Source organism: Harpia harpyja, chromosome 12 (genome assembly GCF_026419915.1).
Source record: "Harpia harpyja isolate bHarHar1 chromosome 12, bHarHar1 primary haplotype, whole genome shotgun sequence".
NCBI lineage: Eukaryota > Metazoa > Chordata > Aves > Accipitriformes > Accipitridae > Harpia > Harpia harpyja.
Window position 1 is genome coordinate 40,076,452 of NC_068951.1, and position 23,359 is coordinate 40,099,810.

General features: G+C 42.6%; 1 protein-coding gene and 1 long non-coding RNA gene across 4 annotated transcripts in view; one reads left to right on the forward strand and one right to left on the reverse strand.

Annotated features, from left to right (window-relative positions):
* MECOM (MDS1 and EVI1 complex locus) overlaps window positions 1-12,813 on the forward strand; it is a 345,547-nt gene extending 332,734 nt beyond the window's left edge. For all 3 annotated transcript variants that reach the window (XM_052804152.1, XM_052804154.1, XM_052804155.1), the window contains 7 exons: window positions 1,756-1,922; window positions 3,293-3,370; window positions 5,091-5,260; window positions 6,367-6,511; window positions 9,253-9,489; window positions 10,045-10,231; window positions 11,157-12,813. In XM_052804152.1, the coding sequence (XP_052660112.1) occupies window positions 1,756-1,922; window positions 3,293-3,370; window positions 5,091-5,260; window positions 6,367-6,511; window positions 9,253-9,489; window positions 10,045-10,231; window positions 11,157-11,291 (1,119 nt within the window). In that variant the 3' untranslated portion in view covers window positions 11,292-12,813. The remainder of the gene's footprint in view (window positions 1-1,755; window positions 1,923-3,292; window positions 3,371-5,090; window positions 5,261-6,366; window positions 6,512-9,252; window positions 9,490-10,044; window positions 10,232-11,156) is intronic.
* A 1,035-nt stretch (window positions 12,814-13,848) lies between these two features.
* On the reverse strand, window positions 13,849-17,429 carry LOC128149390 (uncharacterized). Its single transcript, XR_008237627.1, has 3 exons — window positions 17,318-17,429; window positions 15,670-15,881; window positions 13,849-14,132 (listed from the first exon to the last, which is right to left on the reverse strand). It is a non-coding gene; the product is annotated as an uncharacterized LOC128149390 (long non-coding RNA).
* Between the last annotated feature and the right edge of the window lie 5,930 nt (window positions 17,430-23,359).

The window sequence follows — 23,359 nt, forward strand, 5'->3', positions numbered from 1 at the left end:
TGTATGGGTTGATAATGACATCTCGGCGCCGAGATAGAATTACCTCCTCTCCCAGCAGCATCATCATTACATATCTCACGCCTGTGATCAGTACACGTCAAAATCCTTCATATTGACAAATGTGCTGTCCACTTGCATCTGTGGAGAATGTTTTAGCAGCTGAGTGATTATGAATCAAACCCCAGGCTTACGGCCCCTACTGCCTCGCAATGCTTTCACATTTGTTGCCTGACAAGTAAATGTATCTTGACTTCCCTCTGAGATTTTTTTTTTTTTTTTTTGCACCGTGTTTGATGAAAGACATTTGGCAAATTGGCAGTGGTACCCTGTACATTGCAATTTGTACTCGGCATTAGGAATCTGAGCATGAAATGAGAGGGCAGGCTACAGGCTAAAGGGAAAAAAACCCCACAACCCAAAGCCAGAGCTAACCAGCCTGTGAATAGCAGTTCCAGGAGACAAACGTGCAATTCTGCCCATTCAGATAAAATTAAAAAAAACCAACAAATGTGCAACTCTTCCCATTGAAATAAAATTCTAAAATCCCAACATTCAGAGCAGTGTCTTAGGATTTTGAAGAATGGGCTGTGAAGGTGTTCTCAGCTGAGGAGCGTTCAGCATCTTGTCTTTCATATAATTTCCTCCTTCGTTACAAGCAAGGTATTGCACAGGGCTCATGCTGTGGTTTTTATGCTCGGTAGGTGAGATCTTGGGTTTCTGGTTTTTTCATTTGTTTGTGGTGTTATGAAGAGGCAGATGGTTACTCTCAGCTGTCAGTAGGCTCAGCAGCAGTCTTGAACTCTCCAAGTGACAATGTTTGAGGTTTTGGAGCAGTATTTCATGATCAGTTCCAGACACCTTAAAGGAAACCATTCTTCAGAAATTATTTAGTCCCCACTGCCTGAAAATTACAGACAGCAAACCAAGAGTGGAGACATCCCAAAGTACATAGTGTTTACAAGCGACTAAAGGTAGAGCAGGAATATTAAGAGGTTGTAGAAAAATAGGATAGGCATCTAACAGGTGATGTAAACGCATAGCACCAAACCCATCAAAGCTTCATTTCTTATGGATTTATCTCATGGTCTTTGACTGTGATGGGCAAGAAGACTGGACTGAATGGTTGGATGTGGCTGGAACATTGACGGAGCCTCTCTGGATCTGGCTTGTTGAAGCCCTTGGTTGAGCTAGAGTGTTCGTAAGGTTTCCTCTGCAATGTTTGTCCTCTGCAAGTCCTTTAAAAAAAAAACCCCCAAACTGTAGGAATTCAGTTATTGTTGGTATCTCTATTTTTTCTGTTGATTTGGTCAAAAATGGCAAATAGTTGAAGTAGATGGGATGCATAGACTCATAGGCACACACCCACACAGCATGACTGTATAGACTGGAATTTTATAGAAGCTGAGGCTTAAAAATAGGAAGAAATGAACACTGGCTAATTTAGATTTTGTGTGGAAGCAGCTTTCCATTATAGCAATCAGGACAGGAGTTCTGCTGTATGCTGGCCTTGCAGAGAAACAGCACCCCGTTGTAGCAGTTACGGGTGTTATTCCAAGTGGGACAACATCATGGCCACCACCTTACCAAATGTGCCCCATAATTTTTGAGACTGCAACTCTACATTTGTTTTTTTTTTCTTTTTCCATTTTTTTTTTTCCCTGGCAATGTATGCTCTTTGTATTTTGGGTTTCCGGTGAGGGCAGAAAGCTGAAGCCGTATTCACCGTGACGGGTTGTGTGCTATCTTCTGTTGCAGATGTCAGCTATAGAAAACATGGCCGAGAAGCTGGAGAGCTTTAGTGCCCTGAAACCGGAGGCCAACGAGCTGATCCAGTCGGTGCCGTCCATGTTCAACTTCCGCGCGCCGCCGAGCGCCTTGCCCGAGACCCTGCTGCGGAAGGGCAAGGAGCGCTACACCTGCAGGTAGCCCCAAAACCGCCCCGTGGTACCCTCCCGGGCTCCCAAAATTGCCCCTGCTCGGGCGGTTGATGGCAACCCCGGTGGGTCTTTCATGTGCCCAACGAAACATGGAAAGCGTTTTGCTTTGGGGTTCTTGTTTATTAAATTACTGGTGTTATTAAATAACAAGTTTGCCCTGTGTCATACCAGTGTGATAAATGAGGTGGAAACTATTATATAAACAATTCTTTTTTTCCAAATTTTCTCATCACTTTCACATGCATAAGTGTGCTTTTATTATTGATTTTTTTGATCATAAACTACAGACGGGTTTTTTCTCAGGCTTCTGGCTATAATATCCAAAGGGATAAGTGATAAAATACATGACTTATTAGGACTTATGTGTACAGACTTAAAAAAAAATACAATGAAGATAGTCATTGTACGTGTAACCAAAATGAATGGGAGCTTTGTCGAGGAGAGTAGAATTAGCTGTGTGGGTATTTTGAAGGCTTATACATCACGTTGTGAAAAAATAAATGGGATGTTAAAAGTGAAGGGATGCAATCTTCAAAGTCGTCATGTGGAGCAACCACCACCCTCATTCACTTAAGAGAGTGCTGTGTGCTCTGTCCCCATACAGAAATGGGCTGAATGTCATTAATAGAACTGGGCCAATTATAAACTGAATATTAATATGTTACTTGAACAAAGGGGGAGGGCTCACAATAATTTTTTTTTCTTGCCATTATTTTTCCCGTGACATATTATCGAGTTTGGAGAACGCTTTTTAAATTGCATTATTTAGGTCTCTATATAATCTCCAGAATGCGCAGGCATTTGACACTGGCATATCGGTTTATCTGATCTTTTTGAAAACATGTCACCTTCTTTCAAGACATGTTGTTATAGAAACATACCTTGATGGATTAGGTCTTTGAGTCTTGTCTGCTCTGATCCTATTCAGTGCACAGAATGATGTCACGTTTGCTGACACGTAGAATTGGTTGAAAGGTTTGAAATTTGCCTACATGGAGGCAGAAATCCCGGGCTTTAATAACAGATTTTCTTGATTCCAAATCTGAATGTGACCCATAATCACCTAGTGAGCTTAGAAATTTGGGGTGATCTTTACAACTGGTATGTTTTCCTATATCCCTCGCTTATGCACAAGAAAAGCTGGTCGGTGCCAGCAATTCCAGTCCCATTCTCGTGCGTGTGTGTCTCAGTCACTTGCATTTGCTGAATGCTTTTATTGAAATGTCGTTACGCCAAAGCAATGCCAATAATACCATAGACTAATGATTCGATTTGGGCTATGCATCCAGTGCAGCTCAAATTGGGATGTAGCCGTTGAAGGTTGCATTGTCTTATCAAACCTTTTCTTATCACAGATACTGCGGCAAGATTTTCCCGAGATCTGCAAACCTAACACGTCACCTGAGGACGCACACTGGAGAGCAGCCCTATAGGTACTGCAACCCCTTACCCGTGTCTGTGGTGTGGTCAAGCGAATAAAGCAAGGGAATGAGTGTTCAACAGCCTTCCTTGGCCAACTCTGGCGCTCGCTCCTTAGCATTGATGACCCACCGTTGCGTTTTGCTCCCTAACAGGGCTTTTTGTATTCGATGCCGATATCCAGCATTGGAGCTGCAGAGATAGGGGAAGGTTTTGGTCCTAGCTAGCCCAGGCGCCATCCACAAGTCCTGCCTTTGCCTCGCAGGATAGCTGGTGCTTCTACACCAGCATGGTTGAAGTGATTTTCAATAGGGCTTATGGTCACATTTTCCCTTGCAAAAATGTTTTTTTTTGTAAGAGCTCTGCGGTGTTATTTGCAGCCTACAGCTGGGTGTTTCGTCAATCATCTGATTTCTGAAAGGTCTTGGATGCAAAGGCGTTACTGTATTTATTTGTTTCCTGCTGAATCTGGATCCTTTCTGAGGTCTGCTTAACCAAAACCCATGTGGGTGTACTCTCTTGTTGATAAGAATATGTATGTGATATTGTATCCAGGACGGTCACATGCAGAAATGTGTATAGAAGCTTCACCTTATTGAAAATGAAAGACCAATTTAAATCAACTGGAAAGAAGCCAGTTCATGTTCCAGTAAAACAAATGCACCAATTTCTGCATTTTATGAGCTGTAAAGAGCAGAGTAAGCTCATTGTTTGTGAGGAAACAATATGTTTTTTGCCTTTAGTCTCTTTAGGAAATGAGATTCACATCTAATTTTATTGAAAGAGGGTCTTGATGCATGTTATACCCGTCCACTACATAAAAGCCACAAGCGATTAGTAGCATAATGGATGATTTCAGCACAAAAAAAAAAAAAAAATTGACATCTTTGACAAGCATAAGAGAAGCACGGGAGAAGTAAAAGATTGAAAAACTAAAGTGGTGAAGACTGTTGGCTAGTTGCCAGCCAGAGAATTTGGAATAGTTATAGTATGACTTAGTAATGGCTTAAAGAGCAATACAGTAAAGGCTTTAGGGACTCCAAATCGCTACAGAGTATGAAAATTGATGCCTCTGGTACCAGAGTGATAGACTAAACTACTCACATTGGCACGGTATTAAAGGTTGGGATTGTTTATTGCTGGTTTTTGCAAGATAACCAAATTTCCTCTGGGATTAGCAATCGAGCAAGCTAATTCCTCAAGAAAAGATTTAATCACACAGTATAATTTAGAATAGGAAAAGAAATAGCCCTTTTTTACCTTATTTGAGCATTAGAAGAGATCTGTTTCATGTTTTTTCCAAAAGTGTTTAATTGTATTGTATTGGCAGCACATGAAACAATAGAGTTATTGCTCTACTGTTTTCAAACTTCCCAACTTTGCGTGCAACAGTTTTAAAAACATGGGAATCAATTACCCTAGCTAATTTGATGCCGTTAACTCGAAATATTATGCCTATTCCTAAAGGCAGTATTTAAAATAGAAAGCCTAATGTGAATTAAAGCTAAAAAACCCACTGTAGAAGTGACGTCTCCATTCCAAGAGCACAGCTCTCCAGTTATTCAGCCAAAACTTGTCTTTATTTCAGGTAGGGTTTTGCCTCGATAGGGACCAAGGAACTGCAGTTGGGTACTGACACTGAGCCCAGAAGGCGCTTCATGTCTCTTAGAACAAATATTACATTTCCAGCTACTAACAACCCCTTTTCTACCTACTTGTTTTGGTTTTTTTTAGATGCAAATACTGTGACAGATCCTTTAGCATATCTTCTAACCTGCAGAGACATGTCCGTAACATCCACAATAAAGAGAAGCCATTCAAGTGTCACTTGTGTGACAGGTGTTTTGGTCAACAAACCAATCTTGACAGACATCTAAAAAAGCACGAGAACGGGAACATGTCTGGTATGTATGCCTTTTCCCTCTCCGGCGTGCCCTACGTACTGCCAGCGTTTCATATACAGGGACTGCACATTCATTTTCAATGCTGCTGAGTGTCAATAGGCACACGTTGCTCTGCGCCGTCTGCTCCGATGAGTGGGGTTTTGGAAAATATGTAAGTGCCTAAGCTCTGCTGACATTTAAAGTGCTTTGAAAATCCCAGCATAAACTCTACCCTTGTACAACTTAATACCACTGGATGATGTCCTTTCTTTTGGTTTTAATTAAGCCAACCATAGCATTTTGAGAACAGACTGGGAAAATTGGTTTAATCCCATCTCCGCAATCACTTGGCTCTCAATAGGAGTCCTAGATTTAGAGTCTCAGGGGGCACTCTGAAAAATTTTCTTGGCACCTTCTAAAATATTCCCACTGTCAGGAGCTGAAAAGCACTCGCTATTATGGAGGTAATGGTGCCTCCCAAGCCCCCAAGCAAATCGGTCACTGTACAACAGCAGCAACGGCAGCGGCAGGTAGTGGATATCATTGGTCTGGTTTAGGTATCTGCAGGGTTTAATGAAAACCCCGTCTGCAGTCTTTTCAGTCTACGTTTTGCTCCACTGGAAATAACCAGGTACATGCAGGGAATGCAGAGCTGTCTTTTCCCCGATGCTCAGAGAAAGATGTCTGTCACTGGTCTCTCAGTGCTAATGAACCTGGGTGATTATGTCAATGGCTGCTCCATATTTTAAGCAAATCTGCATAATTAGTAGCTAAAATGAAATTCCATTTGCTCAGTTCAACCATTGGTCTAACACAGTTATTGACTGACAGTCTTGGAGTCGCAAGGGAACAGGAGGGGGATGTTGAAATAGATACTTGGCAAAAGCAATTATAAACCATGGAAATGGCACCCAGCATGCAAGCAGTCGTTTTGGCTGGAAACCACTTTCACCCATGGATAATAATACTTCCCTTCTAATTACCAGTTTTACAGCCAATAGATCGCTATGACCAACTTTCCTGGGTCTCACCCATTTTAACCATTGCTTCAATTTCAGTTTGATTTAAATGGTTAAATATAGAAAATGTGAAGGAGTAACAACAGAAGTCCTCTATTTTGCTTTAAGGTACTGCAACATCTTCACCTCACTCAGAACTGGAAAGCACAGGGGCAATCCTAGATGACAAGGAAGACTCTTACTTCACAGAAATTAGGAATTTTATTGGAAACAGCAACCACAACAATCAGTCCCCCCGAAACTCAGAAGAGAGGTGAGTTGCACCTTCCTTTTGCTACTCTTCCTTTCCCAGGTTTGCTCACTTATTAAACCTGATTTTTCACTTGTGATGATGTCTGGAGCCAGAGTTATTTAGCAATCTGGTTGCTTCAGCGTTCACCTCGGTGTCTTATGAAAACAAATGTGTTGATTCCCTCCCCATCCTGTGTGAACATGTTCCCGGTGGAAGATGCTGGACAGAAGGTTCCATCTATGAACACATTTCTCCTCGTATCAGGAGCTCTCAGTTTCAAGTTCCCATAAATAAGTCTGTTGAAAAATTCCCTCATTTTACATTCACAGCAGAACAGGTGAATTCTACATCCTGTGGCTAAATGTAGAGATTTAAATGCGATTTAAATGTGTAATTAATAAAGTAGACTAAGCTAAATTCTTGGATCAAATGAAATATTATAACTGAAAGTCCTTTCCCGTAAGTAACTCAATCCCAAGAAAGATGCTGACTAGCAAAAAGCCTGTGAGGCTGTGGGTAGGCGTTGGTAGTCCACAGTGCTCTAGCATGTGAGACACTTTTTCCTACCAAGATTTATTAAGTATATGGGTGTTTCAATTCTTCTGAACTAACAGAAGAGAGACCAATTCTAAATATTTTCAGCTAATAAAAACACAGCTAAGCAGAAAGGGCTGTAGCATGGATACGCACATCAGCTGTACATATTTCTTCGAGATTGGTTTTGCATTATGCGTTATTTGCGCTTTTGAATTGGCGTTACGTTATCAGCATCAAAAATTTCTTACTGTTAGTGACAAACTTCCCTGTCTTCTCAATTTCCAGATGCCTTTCTGAAGGGATAAAAAAGGTGGACATAACACAATTTCCACAAAAGTATTGGATTAAGTGATTACATGCATATTCAAATTTCATTCCATCTTGATTGGCAATGAGGGCTTGGGATTTTTTCCTTGCACATCTGGTCTCAACATGTCCTCTGACAGGAAGTCAGCAAAGTGGAAAGGTTGCTGGGTTGTGCAGTGTTTCCTTTCTAAATTTGGCACTTCAGACTGCTCTTGATGGATATTTTATCCCTGGCAAATTGCTGCATTTGAAAGCATAATTAGAGAATCTGTTTTCTTAATCACATGGGTTTTGTTACTTTGGTTGTAGTCCATCTCCCCTTCATTTCTAGCAGCCTCAATTGAGCATAACAAGCAAGTTGGCAGCCCAAACTGTGCTCAACGATTTCTTATTTCTGCCTATTTAAATAAAAGATGATAAAGAGATATTGCTCTGATTATCTTAGAAGGGGGTGGCTGCTTCAGCTCTCCCGACTCTGCACAGCCTCAGATTTTTTGATAGGGTGATATAAACAGACCATTCCCTGGCTTTTTTTTAATGCAATCCTAAACTCATGACAATCAGCTGGAATTTGCTCGGAAAATAGATGAAACTCTGTTATGTTTAGGAAAACGATGCTATTGTTGTATAAGAAACCAACTTTCACTTGTGTATGCTCCATAAGAAAGTACATCTGTTACAACAGCAAGTCAAATGTTAAATACCAAATAAATTGCTAGGGCTCATCCTTATCTTGCTCAAACTTTTGATATATTCCATATTGTCCCGCACAGTTTGAAGCACACGGAGTCTAAAGCAAACTGCGGGCAGACAATAAAGTTTCCATTTTTATAACTGTATTCCTGGAAGAGTAAGGACCTTTTGCACAATGAGAACAATAGATGAATCAAGGCCTCCGTGCTACGTAACACAGCGGAGCAGATATGCTGGTAGCGTGAATTGTGTGGCTCCACCGAGTGCAGCCCTTTTACACCACTAGTACCTCTGGCCATGCATTTGTCCACATGTCGGTGCTGAATTTCTTTAGCTCTCATTTAATGCGGTGGACACGATGCAGCTGCAGATGCTTGGAATCCTACAGGGTTGAGGATGTTAGCAAACGAGCCCCTACTTCAGCATGGGTATTATGTCCTTGATAAAATCCCGTAGGAAGTAGTTAAGAGAAGTCATTGTCTGAAAGCAAAGGACAACGTAATAACAGCGGGTAGACCAAATGGTTTTCCATGTGCGTATTGCTATAATTACTTGTTTAATAAGAATCAATGCACTTAAAATGCTATACGGCCTTTCTTTTCATTACTTCTTACCCTTCAAATCAGTCGATAATGTAGTTCAGCGTGGAGGCAATATTGCAGACTGCTCTTCAGGTCTTCAGCTGAAGTCCCCTAGGTTCCCATGTATGTAATCCATACGTTCAGTGAAGTAGTATGGCTTCCAAATGGGTGGTAGTGTGCAAAATTAATTATGCATGTAATTTTGACTTTAAAACTCTGAATGCGGTATTGGATGTCATTTTTGAAAATGCTGGATCTGATTTTCAGAGTTTCTTGGCCCCTACAGCTTCTGTTAAAAGGCAATGAGTTGTTTTGCCCAGACTACATATATGATTGGAAACATGAGATGAAATAATGCGTGAGAAAATTTGGAATGGATATCTGAACATACCTCCGCTTGAACAGTAGTTTTAGCAGGATAACAGGAAAATCCCATGCTGATGGTACTGTAACCTCCCACTGATTTTTGAGTGGTATTTTCTCCAATACTGCCTAAACCTCTGAAGCTAAACAAGATATTAAATACAGAAATCACTTTATTCTACTGGGACAGATCCTTTTCAGATCTGCCTCTGACAATCTGCTGGTGAGGAGCTTTCATAACTGATTTGTGATTATTGCCTGGGTTTGTTCTGGTACTTTCAGAATGAATGGCAGCCACTTTAAGGATGAAAAAGCCATGGTAGCCAGCCAGAACTCAGATTTGCTGGATGATGAAGAGGCAGAAGATGAAGTAATGATGGACGAAGAAGATGAAGAGAGTGAAATTGCAGGGAAAGCAGTCAAAGAGCCTGTTACGAGTGACATGCACGAGGGGACTCCAGAGGAGGATTACGAGGAAACGAGTACTTTGGACATGAACTGCAAAGCTTCCCCTGGCAGGTTGGTTCCTTCCGAGTATTGGTGTGCCTGATACGTGAAATAAAAACAATAAACCATACAAGAGTGCCAGCACCAAACTGTGCTGTGGGAACCGGTCCGTGGTAGCCAGCTTCCCAGTTACGATAGCAACGTGCGTCTGTGTTTGGGTCAATACCAGCCCTGTTTTCAGTCTCTTCTTGCAATCTGTAGCCCTTACGAGGAAAAATAGCTGTGCTCAGGGAACTATTGTCAGGTTCTGGGTGAGACAGGAAACATTCATGGGAGGGACGTTATCTGCTCCATAAAACGATCTGGGTCTCCCGTAATGGTCTTGTGAAAGGCTGAGGAGACACTAGGAGAGAGATGGCCTCTCCCTCCCCTGCCCCTGCTGCCCACCTTCTCCTTTTTAGAAAAGAAAGGGGAATTTCTTTTATTTCAGGGTCACAGTTCCACAGGGCAAGGTGGTTTATGAATGTACAAAAGGGAGAAATGGCTCAGATGTGTAAATCTGAGAGAATGAGGGAACGCAGAGAGGATTGTTTAATTGACATTAAAACCTCCGTGGTGTTTTTGTAGGTATAAAGAGGAGGAGTATAATAAGACTGGACTTTCGGCTTTGGACCACATAAGACACTTCACAGATAGCCTCAAAATGAGGAAAATGGAAGAAAATCAATATAGTGAAGCTGAATTGGCAGCTTTCAATACTTCCCAGCTGCCAGAGGACCTAAAACAACCGTTGTACAGGAAATCCAAATCCCAGGTAAAAGCTTAACTCAGTTAAAATGTTATTGTCGCCAAATACCCGAAGGATTAAACTGTTAGTGTGTGGCAGGCAAGGTCGTTTCAGCTTCGTCAGACAGGGCTGTGCTCCATGTCCACAAACCTCAGCCTGCCCCGACCTCCCCCTGCGCTCCCACCACACCAGGGAGACATGGCAGGGTGCTCTGGTCCCTGTATAATGCAGGATTTTCTTACTTTTTTGCTATTTCTGCCACCCGCAGAAATGCCATGGTAAGAAACAGTCCCACTCTGCTTTCAGACGGCCAGTGTGCTCACACTGATGCCCTGGAGTTGAGCTGCAGCCTTGCAGGGATGTGACTCGATCTTCTGGCTGGCTTGGCTTTTTGGTGGGTTTTTTTTATAGTCTGTTGGATGTTACTGCCTCTAGGTCCTCAGCATGTTTTTAAAACAGCAATAACTAGACTGATATCCTAGTGCTATTTCTTGAAAATTTTTTAAACGTTAATTAAAATGGGTCTTTTTAGCCCCTTTAAAAGACTCCTGTTTTAAAAGCTGCAGAATATGCCTGCAGAAAAGGTCTGGTATTTGGTGAAATACAGGACCAGCCAAGGGATAATGTGATTCCTCAGGCTCTTGAAAAGAGCCTCCTGTGCCAAGAATCTAAAGGCACAGGAGACTCTGGGTGCTTGTCTACTATGAAAGGTTTCTCAGAGCTTCGTGAAGCCAGATGAAAGCAGAAACTATTATTACTATTAGTGAGTCAAAAGTGTCAGTGAAAAGGTTGACAGTGGTTTTACCTAATGCGTTTTGATTTTTTTTAAATAAGTTGAGAATAGCAGCTGTAGCCTGAACGATGCCCTAACCGCGTAGGGGTGGCACGGGTCCAAGCTCAGATCCGTGCCGCGGGATCATGACCTCTTCGTCCTTTTTCTTTCCCCGTCCAGGCGTATGCGATGATGCTCTCTCTCTCCGACAAGGACTCCCTTCATTCTGCATCCCACAGTTCTCCCAATATGTGGCACAGTATGGCGAGAGCCGCTGCAGAATCCAGCGCCATTCAATCCATCAGTCACGTATGACAGTGTGAAGTCTTACCGAGGATGGGACCAAGTCCAAACCAGTAGCATGGCTCTTTCATATATGACTATTTAAAAGACTGCTGAGCAGAATGCCTTATAAATCTGCAGGGTCACTCATTTAAAGTCCGGTGACCTTAAACTGAATAATTTTAAAAAGAAAGAAACTATTTATTCTCAATATTTTGTTTTGCACAGCAAAGGCAGCTGCTGACTTCTGGAGGATCAATGCGACTTAAAAAAAAAAAAAGTTTCAGTGGATTATGTAAAGCGGGGCCGGGAAAAAGTGTCTTCCAGTTCACCCGGCTTTGAGGGGCAGGGGCAAAAGGGTTAAGACTGCATTGATACACACATGGGCACTCCTTTAAAGTAGGAACTGAATTGATTTTCTTTTTGTATAAGATAGTTTGACACAGGATTGGGAACAGTTGCTTTTATGTACAAATCTCTTCATTAAAGCTTTATGCATTTTAGCCCTTCAAAGAAAGAAACTAGTTCTATCAAATGCGCACTATCCATCGTAAATGTAGAAAGAAGTAACAGGGAATATTTTGTTCTCTCCGTAATTCTTTTGCCTTCTCAACTGCATTGTTAAAAAAAAAGGAAAAACAAGGAAAAAAAAAAGAAAGAAAAAAAAAGAACTCTGAGAAACAATACATAAGAGGCTTGTGTATATTGTAAACTATGAATGTTCACTACTCCGAGAAGCTAAATCATCCAGATAATTCCGTGAAAGCACCGCGTTCATCGACAGCACCACTAGTTCAAATCATTGTAAGGAGATTTTAATTTTCGACAATCATGTCACTATTTTGTTGTATTGTTTCCTTTCCCCCCTACCCTCTAATTTCTTCTTTGTGTTGTGTGTACCATGTATTTATTTGTTGGCAAACGATTGTTTGTTGATTAAAATAGCACTGTTCCTATAACAAACAGCACTGCTCCAGTCCCCCACTGCGTTACGATGTAAGGCACCCATGTACTTCAAAAAAAGTGAGGTGAACTGATCTGTGTATATGGGAGTGCAAAACAGTGTTTGAAATTTTCTTACATTCCTCTTTTATTTTATTTTTGCCTTTTAATGAACTAAATAACTAATAGATGCGACTTAGGTTTTTTTTGTAATACAGTAAATTGATTCGATTGTATAAACAGTTATAATTTCTTCATGAAAGCATGATTCTTCTGATTAAAAAACTGTACCCAATATTTTATGCTGGTTGTCTGCGAGCTTGTGTGATGTTATGTTCATGTTAATCCTATTTGTAAGATGAAGTGTTCCAAATTTATGTTTTAAAAAAATAAATAAATGACGGAAGGTATTCAGTTATTTTTGGGGGTTTTTTTTGGCCTTTAGTGAGGGACCAGATTTATTTTTCCTTTTGTTTATAATCTCATTTTGAAATAATCGGCAAGTTGAGGTACTTTCTTTAAATGCTTTGTACAATGTAACTGTTACGCATTTCAGTACATTACTATGGGAGGATCAACTTAAAAAAAAAAAATAAAGGACTACAAAACTGAAGGGATCTTTTTCCTTATTGTCTTGTTTTTCTCTGGGTCAGGGCAAAAATGGCATATTTCGGCAGCAGTCTGGGGAGCAAAGACTGTGTCTGTGGGGTCATGAGGGTAGGGGGAACCAGAGGATGGGGCACTGTGAAGCGTCTTGGACTTGGTCATGCAATTTAGGACCCGATCCAGAGTCTCTCGATAGACCATTGGAGGCTTTTAGATCAGTCCTTTCAGGTTCAAAACACTACCTTGGAAAAGAGAACTATTTCATTTTACAAGAGGGTTTGGTGCAAGGTCACCTTTGAATGCTGTTGTGGAGCCTTGAGCTCGGGCTGGTGACGCACCCGCCTGCTGATCATGGGGACGACGTTGGGAAGCAGTGGCTTGGCTGGCTAATAGCAAAAAATTGCCTCACCAGAATGATAAAAATCCATAGCTGAGAAGCTAAATGGACCTCCAACTGCATGAAATGAGCCTTTAGGGTCTAAAAGGAGAAAAAAAAAAAAAAGAATATTTTAGTTTGAGCATTCTCTTTAAAATCAGATCCAAAGCCCTGCTTGTTCTGGACACCCTGCAGAGCGGTGGGAGGTGGGATGTCCAGGAAAAGCCGGCGTTGGCCCAGGCAATGCACATTTTACTGCTCTTCCCATCAGCAGAGACAGGAGGACTGAGACAGCTCCAAAGGGGACCGTGAGGACGTCCCTGCCTGCCACCCTCAGCCAAGCTTGATCTTTGCGGCTACTGCACGGGGCTGTCCTTCAAGTTTAAGTGGCTCGAAAGAGTGGATGTGCCATACAGCGGAGTCTTTTTTTGCAGTGGGACCAAGGGTTGCTATCACCAGATGCAAGTGAGCTGGCATGAGCGAGCAATGAGGGAGCACAGCGCTGGGTATCAGTAACCCAGGGTAGTTAGTAACAAACTGCATATTAAATCCAGCACTGTCCCAGTGGGAAAGGCACATTTAGGGAATATGATTGGCAGGAGGTTTTGTTAAATCTGGCTCCGCTGATGCCAAAAGGGCCTCCGAAGGCAAGGGGTGCTCCTCTCAGCCTCTTTCAGTACACAAAGACCTCTCGTAGCTCACCAGATCCTTAAGTTACGTTTCAGAATAACCTATACGTGTCATTCTTGTCTTCAGCCCGGCTACGGTTTGACTCGTTTTATAACCATCACGTAGCAACGGGGGCATCGGCAGGCCTGAATCCAAACCCAGCAAGGAGACGCCTGGGCTGCCTTTGGTGTGCACTTACAGCTCCGGGGCCTCACGCTCAGGACGATGGCAAGCTGAGACCTACAGGCCGAGGGTTTTCATGCAGGAAGCCTAAACCACACCTGGAAAAAAAATAAAATAAAATAAAATAAAAAACCTAACCTGTGTGCATGTTCTCGTACTCACTTCACTGGCCTGAGCCAATGGTCAGGTACATGCTGATAATTGCATAAATAGGCTATTATTTCTAGTGCAGTTAAAGTCACCGTGAAACTTGGTTTTAGGTTTCTGCCAAATAAAGAGAACAAATAGATTAATCAAGTCAAGTTTTATCTGCAAACACCTTTCCAGATTGTTTTCCCCTTCAATTTGATGCAATGACAGTTCTTATCAGCTCCACCCTCACCTGCCCTAGATGAAAGGGGTTTTAGGAGGTAGAGAAAGGGTGGGACAGTTTCCCCTGGGTTTAATGTTCTGCATTACAATAGCACACTCCCGTCATATAACTGTCAGGGAAAGTACTCCTTGAGCTGAGCCACAGGGTTAGTTTAACGTGTGCCTAACCAGGTCTATTGACCATCAGGGAGCGGCTGTCACGGCCTCATCGAATCCCCGGGCTGATGTTCCCATGGAGAGCCTTGAGCTTTGTACTTTCATGTCAAAGTATCCCACCCAGCAGCATGCCTACGGGGTGCGATGAGCAGAGAGGGGGTGAAACGTATCACCGGGGTCCTTCAACTCCATGTAGATACCTTATCATGACCTTGATTTTCACTGCCTTTTCTCAGCAGCAGAGTTATTCAGCCAGAGGAATAGCTGAAAAGCAAACCCAGATTTGATTAGCCACCTCATCTCCCAAATAAACAAAGAAAACTGGATAACTTTTGTCTTTGTGTCATACCCTCCCTGATGGACCACACAGATGCACTTGCTCAGATGCAAACAGATCACTAAGTGAGGACCAATGTTTCTGGCTTTCTGCTACAGTGATTTTTTTCTTAAAAAAAAAAAATAAATTTTCAATGCTTTTTAAAAGAAAAAAACCTTCAGCTTATTTCAGCATCATCCTACTGTTCACCCCACTGTAGTAGTTTTCCATAAGTCAACAAATCATTCCCATGTGACACAGCAGCCTTACTAGATGAAGGAGCTGTGTATTACTGCCTCAATTCCTATCTACAGAATCTAACAAAGCACCAGCATGACAAGATGATTAATCAATATTTCACCCTGGCCCACATCCTTAATACCACTGCAGGTCCGAGTCACTGTTCCCGTGTCAGCCCTGCTGTTTTACTGCATTAATAGCCACATTTGTGGAGTAAAGGGAGGGGAAGTTATTATAAAAACATTTGTGAGGCCACTTTTGCTCAGCGATTCAGTTTGGACCATTGCTCCATGCGTGTCTTGAACTTTAAAACTTTTTGTCAGGTCTCTCTTGCTCAGACGTATGGAGAATTGCTGCAAACTCCTGGATCGTTTCGCCGCACCGTGCTGCCTTCCAGCTATATTAAGTCTCATTTGTGGTTTTGCTGGTCAGTCATATAGTGGCACAGAAAAGCTAGTTCATTTTAAAGATGCTTCCAGTAATGATTTAAACAAAACAAGGGCATCCAGCACCAAACAGAAGACCCTTTCTCCAAGTCAAAGACAGTATACCTTGCCAAGACTCCAGTTATAAGAAAAATGAATTCTGCAGCCTGGCCAAAACCATCCTCTTTCCCATCTCACTGAACAGCTGTGTAGGCTTGTGCGTATACCTGGTCTGTGGCTTCCAATAGCCCAATTAAATCATCTTTTGTTTCTATACCGAAAATGGTGCCAGCTTCAGGAAAGACTCAGCTTTATAATTCAGAGTTGCTTAATGAAGTCTGGGGAGAAGGTGAAGGAGAGAACATCAAATAAAAAGTGAAAACAAAATAAAAATACTGTATTCCTTTTCTTTTCCTGTACTTTTTTCCCCCAACTCAGATTCATTTGCTGCTAGAGGAAAATAATTTTCAGCAAAATTTACTGTTTTCCCAGAATTCTGATTTTAATCAGACTAACATTTAAATAATCCCTGGAAAGAGGCCCCACTGCCACGCCGTGATTCAGGAACTCATGGTATGTCTTGCAAGACTGAAGCCTTTTTCCCAAAACTACTGTCTAAATTTTGCTTGGGACCGGTTGTCCCCCTGGGTATGACCATAAATCAGACTGAACACAGATCCCTTTGCCACCGTGTGCTGGAAGCAGAGCCTCCTTTTTTTTGATCCAGGAGTGTCCCTATTTTAATGGAAATTGAAGCTATTTATATCCTTAAATCCATTCAGGAAAGTTTGGGGAACATTTTATTATGAAAGGTGCTGTGGAAATATAAAAGTAGTCTCGTATAACATGCTGGGTAGGTACTTTAGCAGTATCAGCTCTGTCTGTCTGAGCAGAGGGTCTGAAAGAAGGCACCTCCAGAAAGCACCCTCCTTTTTCCTGCTTTATTTTAATACTAATTAATTCCAGAAAGGCTAAAGAAATGTGATGAAATGCTACACTTCTAAGAAAAAGTTTTGCCTGAGAGTCTTAAAGCAGGCCTCCCAGCTTGGGAGGGTCTAGTGGGAGAAGAGGGTTAGTGGTCATTTTGATGCTTAAATTATCAGTAATTAAGAGGTTGATTTTCGGGGATTGAAGAAAATTTTAAACAGCTGCTTCTTTCAGGCCTTTACTCCTCATTTTCATTAGCATGTGCTAAGGCAATCTGGAAAATATATTTAGATCTATATTGCGCTATGTCAAGACCTCAGCATCTGTACCTTGGGGCAGATACATGTGAGATAGCCGAGGGTAGATGTGCCAGCACGCACATGTGGAAATGTTCAATTTGTAATATGATTATAGCCCCAAAACAAAGCTTGCTTGATACCTGTGGCATATTTGTTTCATGGTAAGCGCAGAAAATTCTCAAAAATAGTGTCATGTTTCGCATCACCAGCCAACTCAAACTAGAGAAGTAGCGCTTTAATTCCCGGGGAATCTCTTTCAACAGGCGCGTGTCAGGCCCAATTAAGGTCCAGGCAGCCCCACGTTAATTGGGTTGAGGTATGCAGCGGCGTAACATGGCCATTTAGCAAAGCAGCTCCTTTGTCCAGGCCAGCGCCCACCCTCGCACCAGCCTGTCTCCCTTCCCGAGGGCGGCCAGCGGAGAAACTCCTGCTAGAAAATTGCCTGGAAAAAGTTAACAAGTGCAGTGAGAGGTTTTAGTAGCGGTGGATAAAACAGCTCGGGGTGCTCTGCCAGCAGCTCACCACGTGGCCTCCTGCATTAAAGTTACCATCGCGGGAGACAAAGGTGGTGAGCTGCATCCTTCGCCCACGTAACACAAGCCACGACATCAGCATCCTCCAAGGATGCTCTCTTGTCTCATCCGCAGGTCTTCCTCCACTCCCAAAATAAAGAGGTTTTTTGTTTTTTTTTTACGTCTGAAGTGCTAATGCACTAGAATAGAGAAAAAAAGACGACGGCGTGAGCTGAGATGTGGAGATGAATTTAAGCATTCAACCCCTCCTGAATTTCAGCAGGATTTGTGTGAAAATCCCAGCGATAGCCTCAGTTTCAGGTCATCCATGATCCAAATGAAAGCGAAACATTGGAGAACAGAGACTAACGGTCTTCACACAAAACCGATTCTTACAGACATTTTAATGATTTAGATCTTCCTAATTACGGAACTAGGTGTTTTACTGTACCCAACTCTTTCATAGAATAGTTTGGGTTGGAGGGGACCTTTAAAAAGTCCACCCCTCCTGCAATGAGCAGGGACATCTTCAACTAGAGCAGGTTGCTCAGAGCCCCATCACATCTGACCTTGAATATTTCCAGGGATGGGGCATCTACCACCTCTCTGGGCAACCTGTTCCAGTGTTTCACCACCCTTCTCATAAAAAATTTCATCCTTATATCTAGTCTAAATCTACCTTCTTTAAGTTTAAAACCATTACCCCTTGTCCTCCTGCAACAGGCCCTACGAAAAAGTCTGTCCTCTTTCCTCAGTTGCTGCTAGGCCTGTTGGGCACCCATCTGGCATGTGTTCTCTTGAATTATCTATAGTCTGAGCGTGGCCGGGGATCTTTTCTAGCACCCAGCCTTTCCTGGCTCATGTCTTAAAGGAGGATAATCTTTGCCATCCTCGGACCAACGTGAAGTCCCTGCATGCTGACACGTGCCTACCCTTTCTCAGGAGGGGACTCCTGGAGATGTGAAGTCCAGTCGGCTGCAATCACAACCGTGTAATAAAAATTTAGTTCAGAAGGATCCACAGCCCCTCTGCTCTGTGTAACCACAAGCCACAAAACACTTTGCAATCCACTGCAACAAAGTAAAGACCTTTATTACATTTAGACTTGATTCCCTGGTACTCTTTTTGGAAGCAGTTCTGCTGTTTTTATTACTTAAGAGCTATTAAAACCTTAACCACTGCATGGAGCAACTCACTCCAGCTTTACACTCGTCCATAAAAACTTTGAATGGGAGATCAAGAACTACTTTTTGGACCTAACACCCCGTTAGCTGAGGAACGCCAGAATCAGGTCTGAATTTGTCCCTGTCCCGGCTGAGCGTACAGACCAGGCTGAGAGATGCTGAAGGGCAGGAGCATGACTTGTTACTAGATTTTCCCCATGCTTTTCTTCACTGCTCGTAAGGAAGGACAGAGAGTGGGAAGCCACAGTGACCTCTCCTCCCCCCGTGTGTCAGTCATAAGCCGAGCTCTGCACATGCCACCCTCTGTTAGCTTAGGAAGGAGCAAAGTTGGAAGGAAAGTCACTGTGTGAAGAACTAAGGAGAGCAGGAAGAGGGACTGGGGTAAATCCCTCAAAAAAAACCCAACAAAAATCTCAAACCAGCCTAAATCTGGCATGGTGCTGCGGGAGAAGCAGCATGCATGGGTAATCAGTAAGATGGCACGGTGGCGTTGGACCAGCTCAGTCACCCCTCCAAAAAAACCCCCTCTGAAACACGAGTGCAAAACCAAAACAACCTGACATGGTGTAATGGAAATGGCATCGGCCAAAAACTTCTATAAGGGAACTCCCTATGTCGCTCTTTACGTTGCTCAGATACTGGTGGTGTGTGTAATACAGAAGCTAGCTCAAAGCCTCTCATTATTTTAACTTTTTTTTATTATAGAGTCGAAAAATCTGGCTTTCTCAGCTCACCGCTAGTTCCAAAGCATAACTTCCTCCTCCTCCACTCTGCCACTGAATTTTTAATATTTCCTCTTTGGAAAATGTCAGGAGTCTCAGCAGGGTGTGGGTTTCTGCTCTAATACAGCTCTGCCGGGGGTGAGCGAGGCTGGGGTGTCTTAGGGCAACACTTTGCCCTTGGAAAATATATTTTAGTTACTCTCCCCACAGAAAAACAAGAGACACAAAAAAAAAAAAAAAAAGGCATTTTTTCCCAAACCTGGGGAACCAGCCTTGTAAATTATCCATTTATAATGTTTCTTCGTTTCAGCTGAAACAATGATCCCGGCACATTTTCTTTTAAACTTTGTCTCCCAGTCCAAGTGGCCACCTACTTTGTTGTCCAAATTTCTCGTGCAGTTCGAATCCTACAATGTGTAATCTCAGTAAGGTTATCAGTTATGTCATGCATTATACAGCCTCCAATCAGCGTAGTGGGAAACAGCATTTTCATTTAATACCAGGAGAAACAGTGGAAGTCAGCGATTGATACCAACACAATGATGGGAAAAAGTGTCCAGAGGTGCTACTCACATAATCTCACTTTACAACATCTTGAAAATTCAATAGAAAGGACTTTGCTAACAATACCAGAATGACATACCACTGATTATTGTTCCTAAAGTGCTTAACAATAAGAAAGCTCTCTAAATATATCTCAACAAAAAACATATAACAGTTTGTTTCTTCTTTTTTTTTTTTTTTTTTGCAAAGCACATAGTATTAGTCAACAATTGTTGTGTGGTGTGAGCCCATTAGGGCTGTTGGCTGGTAATGTTCTGGGAAATGAGCTCTTGAAAGATCTTTTTTCTTTTTTAAACATGCCTAACAATTGTATCTTAAAACAATCCTGGAAGCATTGAGTATCTGCAAACTGCAAGGACCCACTCTAACTTATTTTCTTAAGACTGAAGAAAGAATTAACTACCCTTGCATTTTATTCACTCGCTTAGAAATTCAGCCGTGAGAAATAATTTTTAGCTCAGAACAGAAATGAGAACCTTTTTAAAGACCAACTGTTTCTTGTTAAGTCCCTGGTCTCTGCAGGGTTGGGTGAGTTCTCCAAACGACACGTGAGCACTTTCCTGGTTAATCTCTCCCCAGCAGCCAGAGTCCCCAGTTTAACATAACTTTAAGAAAGGGTTAAAATGCAATTAAAGCGAACATTAAATATGCCATGACATTGCCCTCAGAAGGAAAGTTGAAATAGGTATATTTACTGCTAAACCCACCCTTTAGAGGTTGAGCTGGCAACCACTTAGTACTCAGTGTCTACTACAGAAGAGCCCTGAAAGTAATTAATTACTCAGCACCTTCCAAGAGCAGCACCCACCTTGGGGGCCGTTTCTGCTAACACTGAAGCACACAAATGAAGCCACATATGGAGTAAAATCCTTCACTCGCTTTGCAGCGTCAGGCCCATAGCTATGTTTCATTACTGTGTTATTGTACAACGCTTTCGGTGTGTATGGCCATCCAGAAACTCATTGGTGAAGATTAAATAATAACTGTAATGCCTTTGATATTGTTTACATTTCAAAAGCAAACCTAACCCTTATATGTCACACAGATCTTCACTGCATTTATAGCATTAAAAGGCCAATGAAAGATCCCTAAAAATCATTAACTGAAGTAAACATTGAATCACATTACAGAGTCAACAACAGAGAATTTTTGAATGAAATAAATGTGTCGTGCTTGAGGATATCGAGTGAAATATCCACTGGATTTTCTTTTATTGCATGCTCTTAATCTCTCTGTTTATTATTGAAGTGGTTAATAAGCAATTCCTAAAACAGATCCAGAAGGTGTCTTTAGCAGCCTGACTGTCAGCCCACACCAGCAAAATATATTTTCCACCAGCCTTTTGCAACCCTAGCTTGATTTCACCTTAAACACTTTTTGGAATGATTATTTTTGTTCTCTGAACTTAGACATTAGTTGTATAGATTCAGTTAAGATTTGTTTGCCATCAATATAAACAGCATTTACTGGGTACAAGATATATCAGAAGGAAGAATTTTAACTTCTGAAAACAGTTTAGGATGATCAAATGAATGGAGCGAGGAAACATTGTGAAAATCTGACTTGAGCACTGGCCACTTGGCACTGGTTTCCCCGCGGCACCACCACACGGTGCTTGTTACTGTCCGTCAATAAAAGCCAAATTTATTTAGAGACATACACCCGTTCTGTACGTCACTTGGAGATTTTTTTTTTTTTTTCCCCACTAAATACTATGGGAGTCCTTCAAAGCACCTTCAGGTACACTTTGTGGCACCTGGCATTGCACTGACTGTCTGATCTCTGCCAGTTGAATATATTTACATAAACCTATTTATTAAGTATTAAATATTAAGAATTTATTAAGTATTAAGCAAGATTTTGTTTTCTTATCCTTTCTCTAATATTTAAGTATATATTTAATTAGCGGTATTACTCCACACAGTAACCTGAACAAAGCACCAGCTAAATTAGGAGCTGACTCTCCCAAAGGCAGGACTGGAAATATTCCTGGACTTGACATGGTTTCAAACATGGCTTTGCACATTTTGCTGCTTTTCACTCCCTGATTTTACATACTTACGTATCAGTATTGCGTATAATAATAAGTACTTATATACAAGTATTGCATATAATTGCATATATACTTAGGCAATTTGGAGATGATAGCGTTTATTGCTCACCAGAGGGATGGCAGCAACTGCAATGGCTGTGATTAACCCTGGGAATAAGGAGATGACTTCGAATTACCCCTGGCTGAAAGGGGTGGGGGTCCACGCGCCTGCGCCCAGGTGGGGCGTACGTCTCCTGCACCGGCCTCGGCACCGGCCAACGCGTGGCAGAGCTGGTGGTTGTTGTTGTTGTCGGTTGGTTTTGAAGTCAAGTCATAGGAAACCGCTTGAATGGCTGGAGCCAGAGCGTCTCTGCAAGGGGCAGCCAAATACAAAAAAGCACACAGGGCTGTATCGGTGTTTAATTACTTTGTTGTTTTTAAAAATGTTTTTTTATCCCTGTTGAAAGGCTCCAACTCGACAGTACCAGGGAGCTGGGCTGGTGCTGCCAGAGGCTCCTCACTGGGAGCTACGTGCCTTTGAGGACACGGGGCAAAGCACCAAAGTCCCTCTACAAACCCTTCAGCCTTAGGCACCTTCTCCCTCCTCCTCCTCCTCCTCCTCCTCCTCCTCCCACCCGAAAGCTTTCCCAAACCCAGTCCTGGGAGCAAAAAGTCTCTCCCCCAAGGGATGGAGCCCTGACTCAGAGACACCCCACAGCTGAAACCAAAGAGCCAAAGCACTTTTGCTGAGGGTATTTACTGCACCACGCGGGACATCGCCCGCTCCCCTGCCCGCCGGGGAGGACACCAACCCCAGTCTCGCTGCAGCACGGCCGGGACACGCTTCTAGAGTTCTCCAAGTCACCAGCAGCTCTGGCAGCGGGATGGGATCGAGCCTGGGAGATCACAGCTCTCGGCCGGGCACGCTGCCTCGGACCCGCGCTCGCGCTGCAGCCTGAGAGCTGCTCTTACATGCCTGTGAAAATATGTACCCCAGTGACCACACAAGTAAACATGTGCCTCGTGAACGACATGATTCATATGTGATCTGAGGTTTTAGGAGTAGAGATTTCTGCATTTTTTTAATACTATCTGGCATGTTTGAAAGCACTGTCCAGGAACATGAAGCCTCTATGTAAATGCTTTTCCACTATTTATTACATTTATGTTTATGGCTCACCCCAAGCCTTACAGTGAAAACTGGCATAAGCTCTTTGAAAACAAAGGTAAAACCTTAACCAAGGCTTTAATGTCTGCTGGGAGTGCTGCAATTCTCCACAGGAGCATCAGAAACGTTCCCCACCGTGGACAGTGGCGGGCGACGGACGGGCCGTCCCTGCCTCCCCCCTCCCCGTGCCCACTTGTACGCACAACATTTCTTGTCTGTATCAATGTATCTAACATGTGAGAAATAAAGTGTGGAAAACTTATTTCAGCTGCATTTCATGGGCAGGCTCTTTGATCAGCCGATGCCTGAAGTATTATTCAGCACACAGGAAAATGGACAACTTAGGTAAAGAGCTAGCCGCCGCTAAATGGCTGTCGACGTTGCCAGCAGTCATTAGGCAGCCTTTGG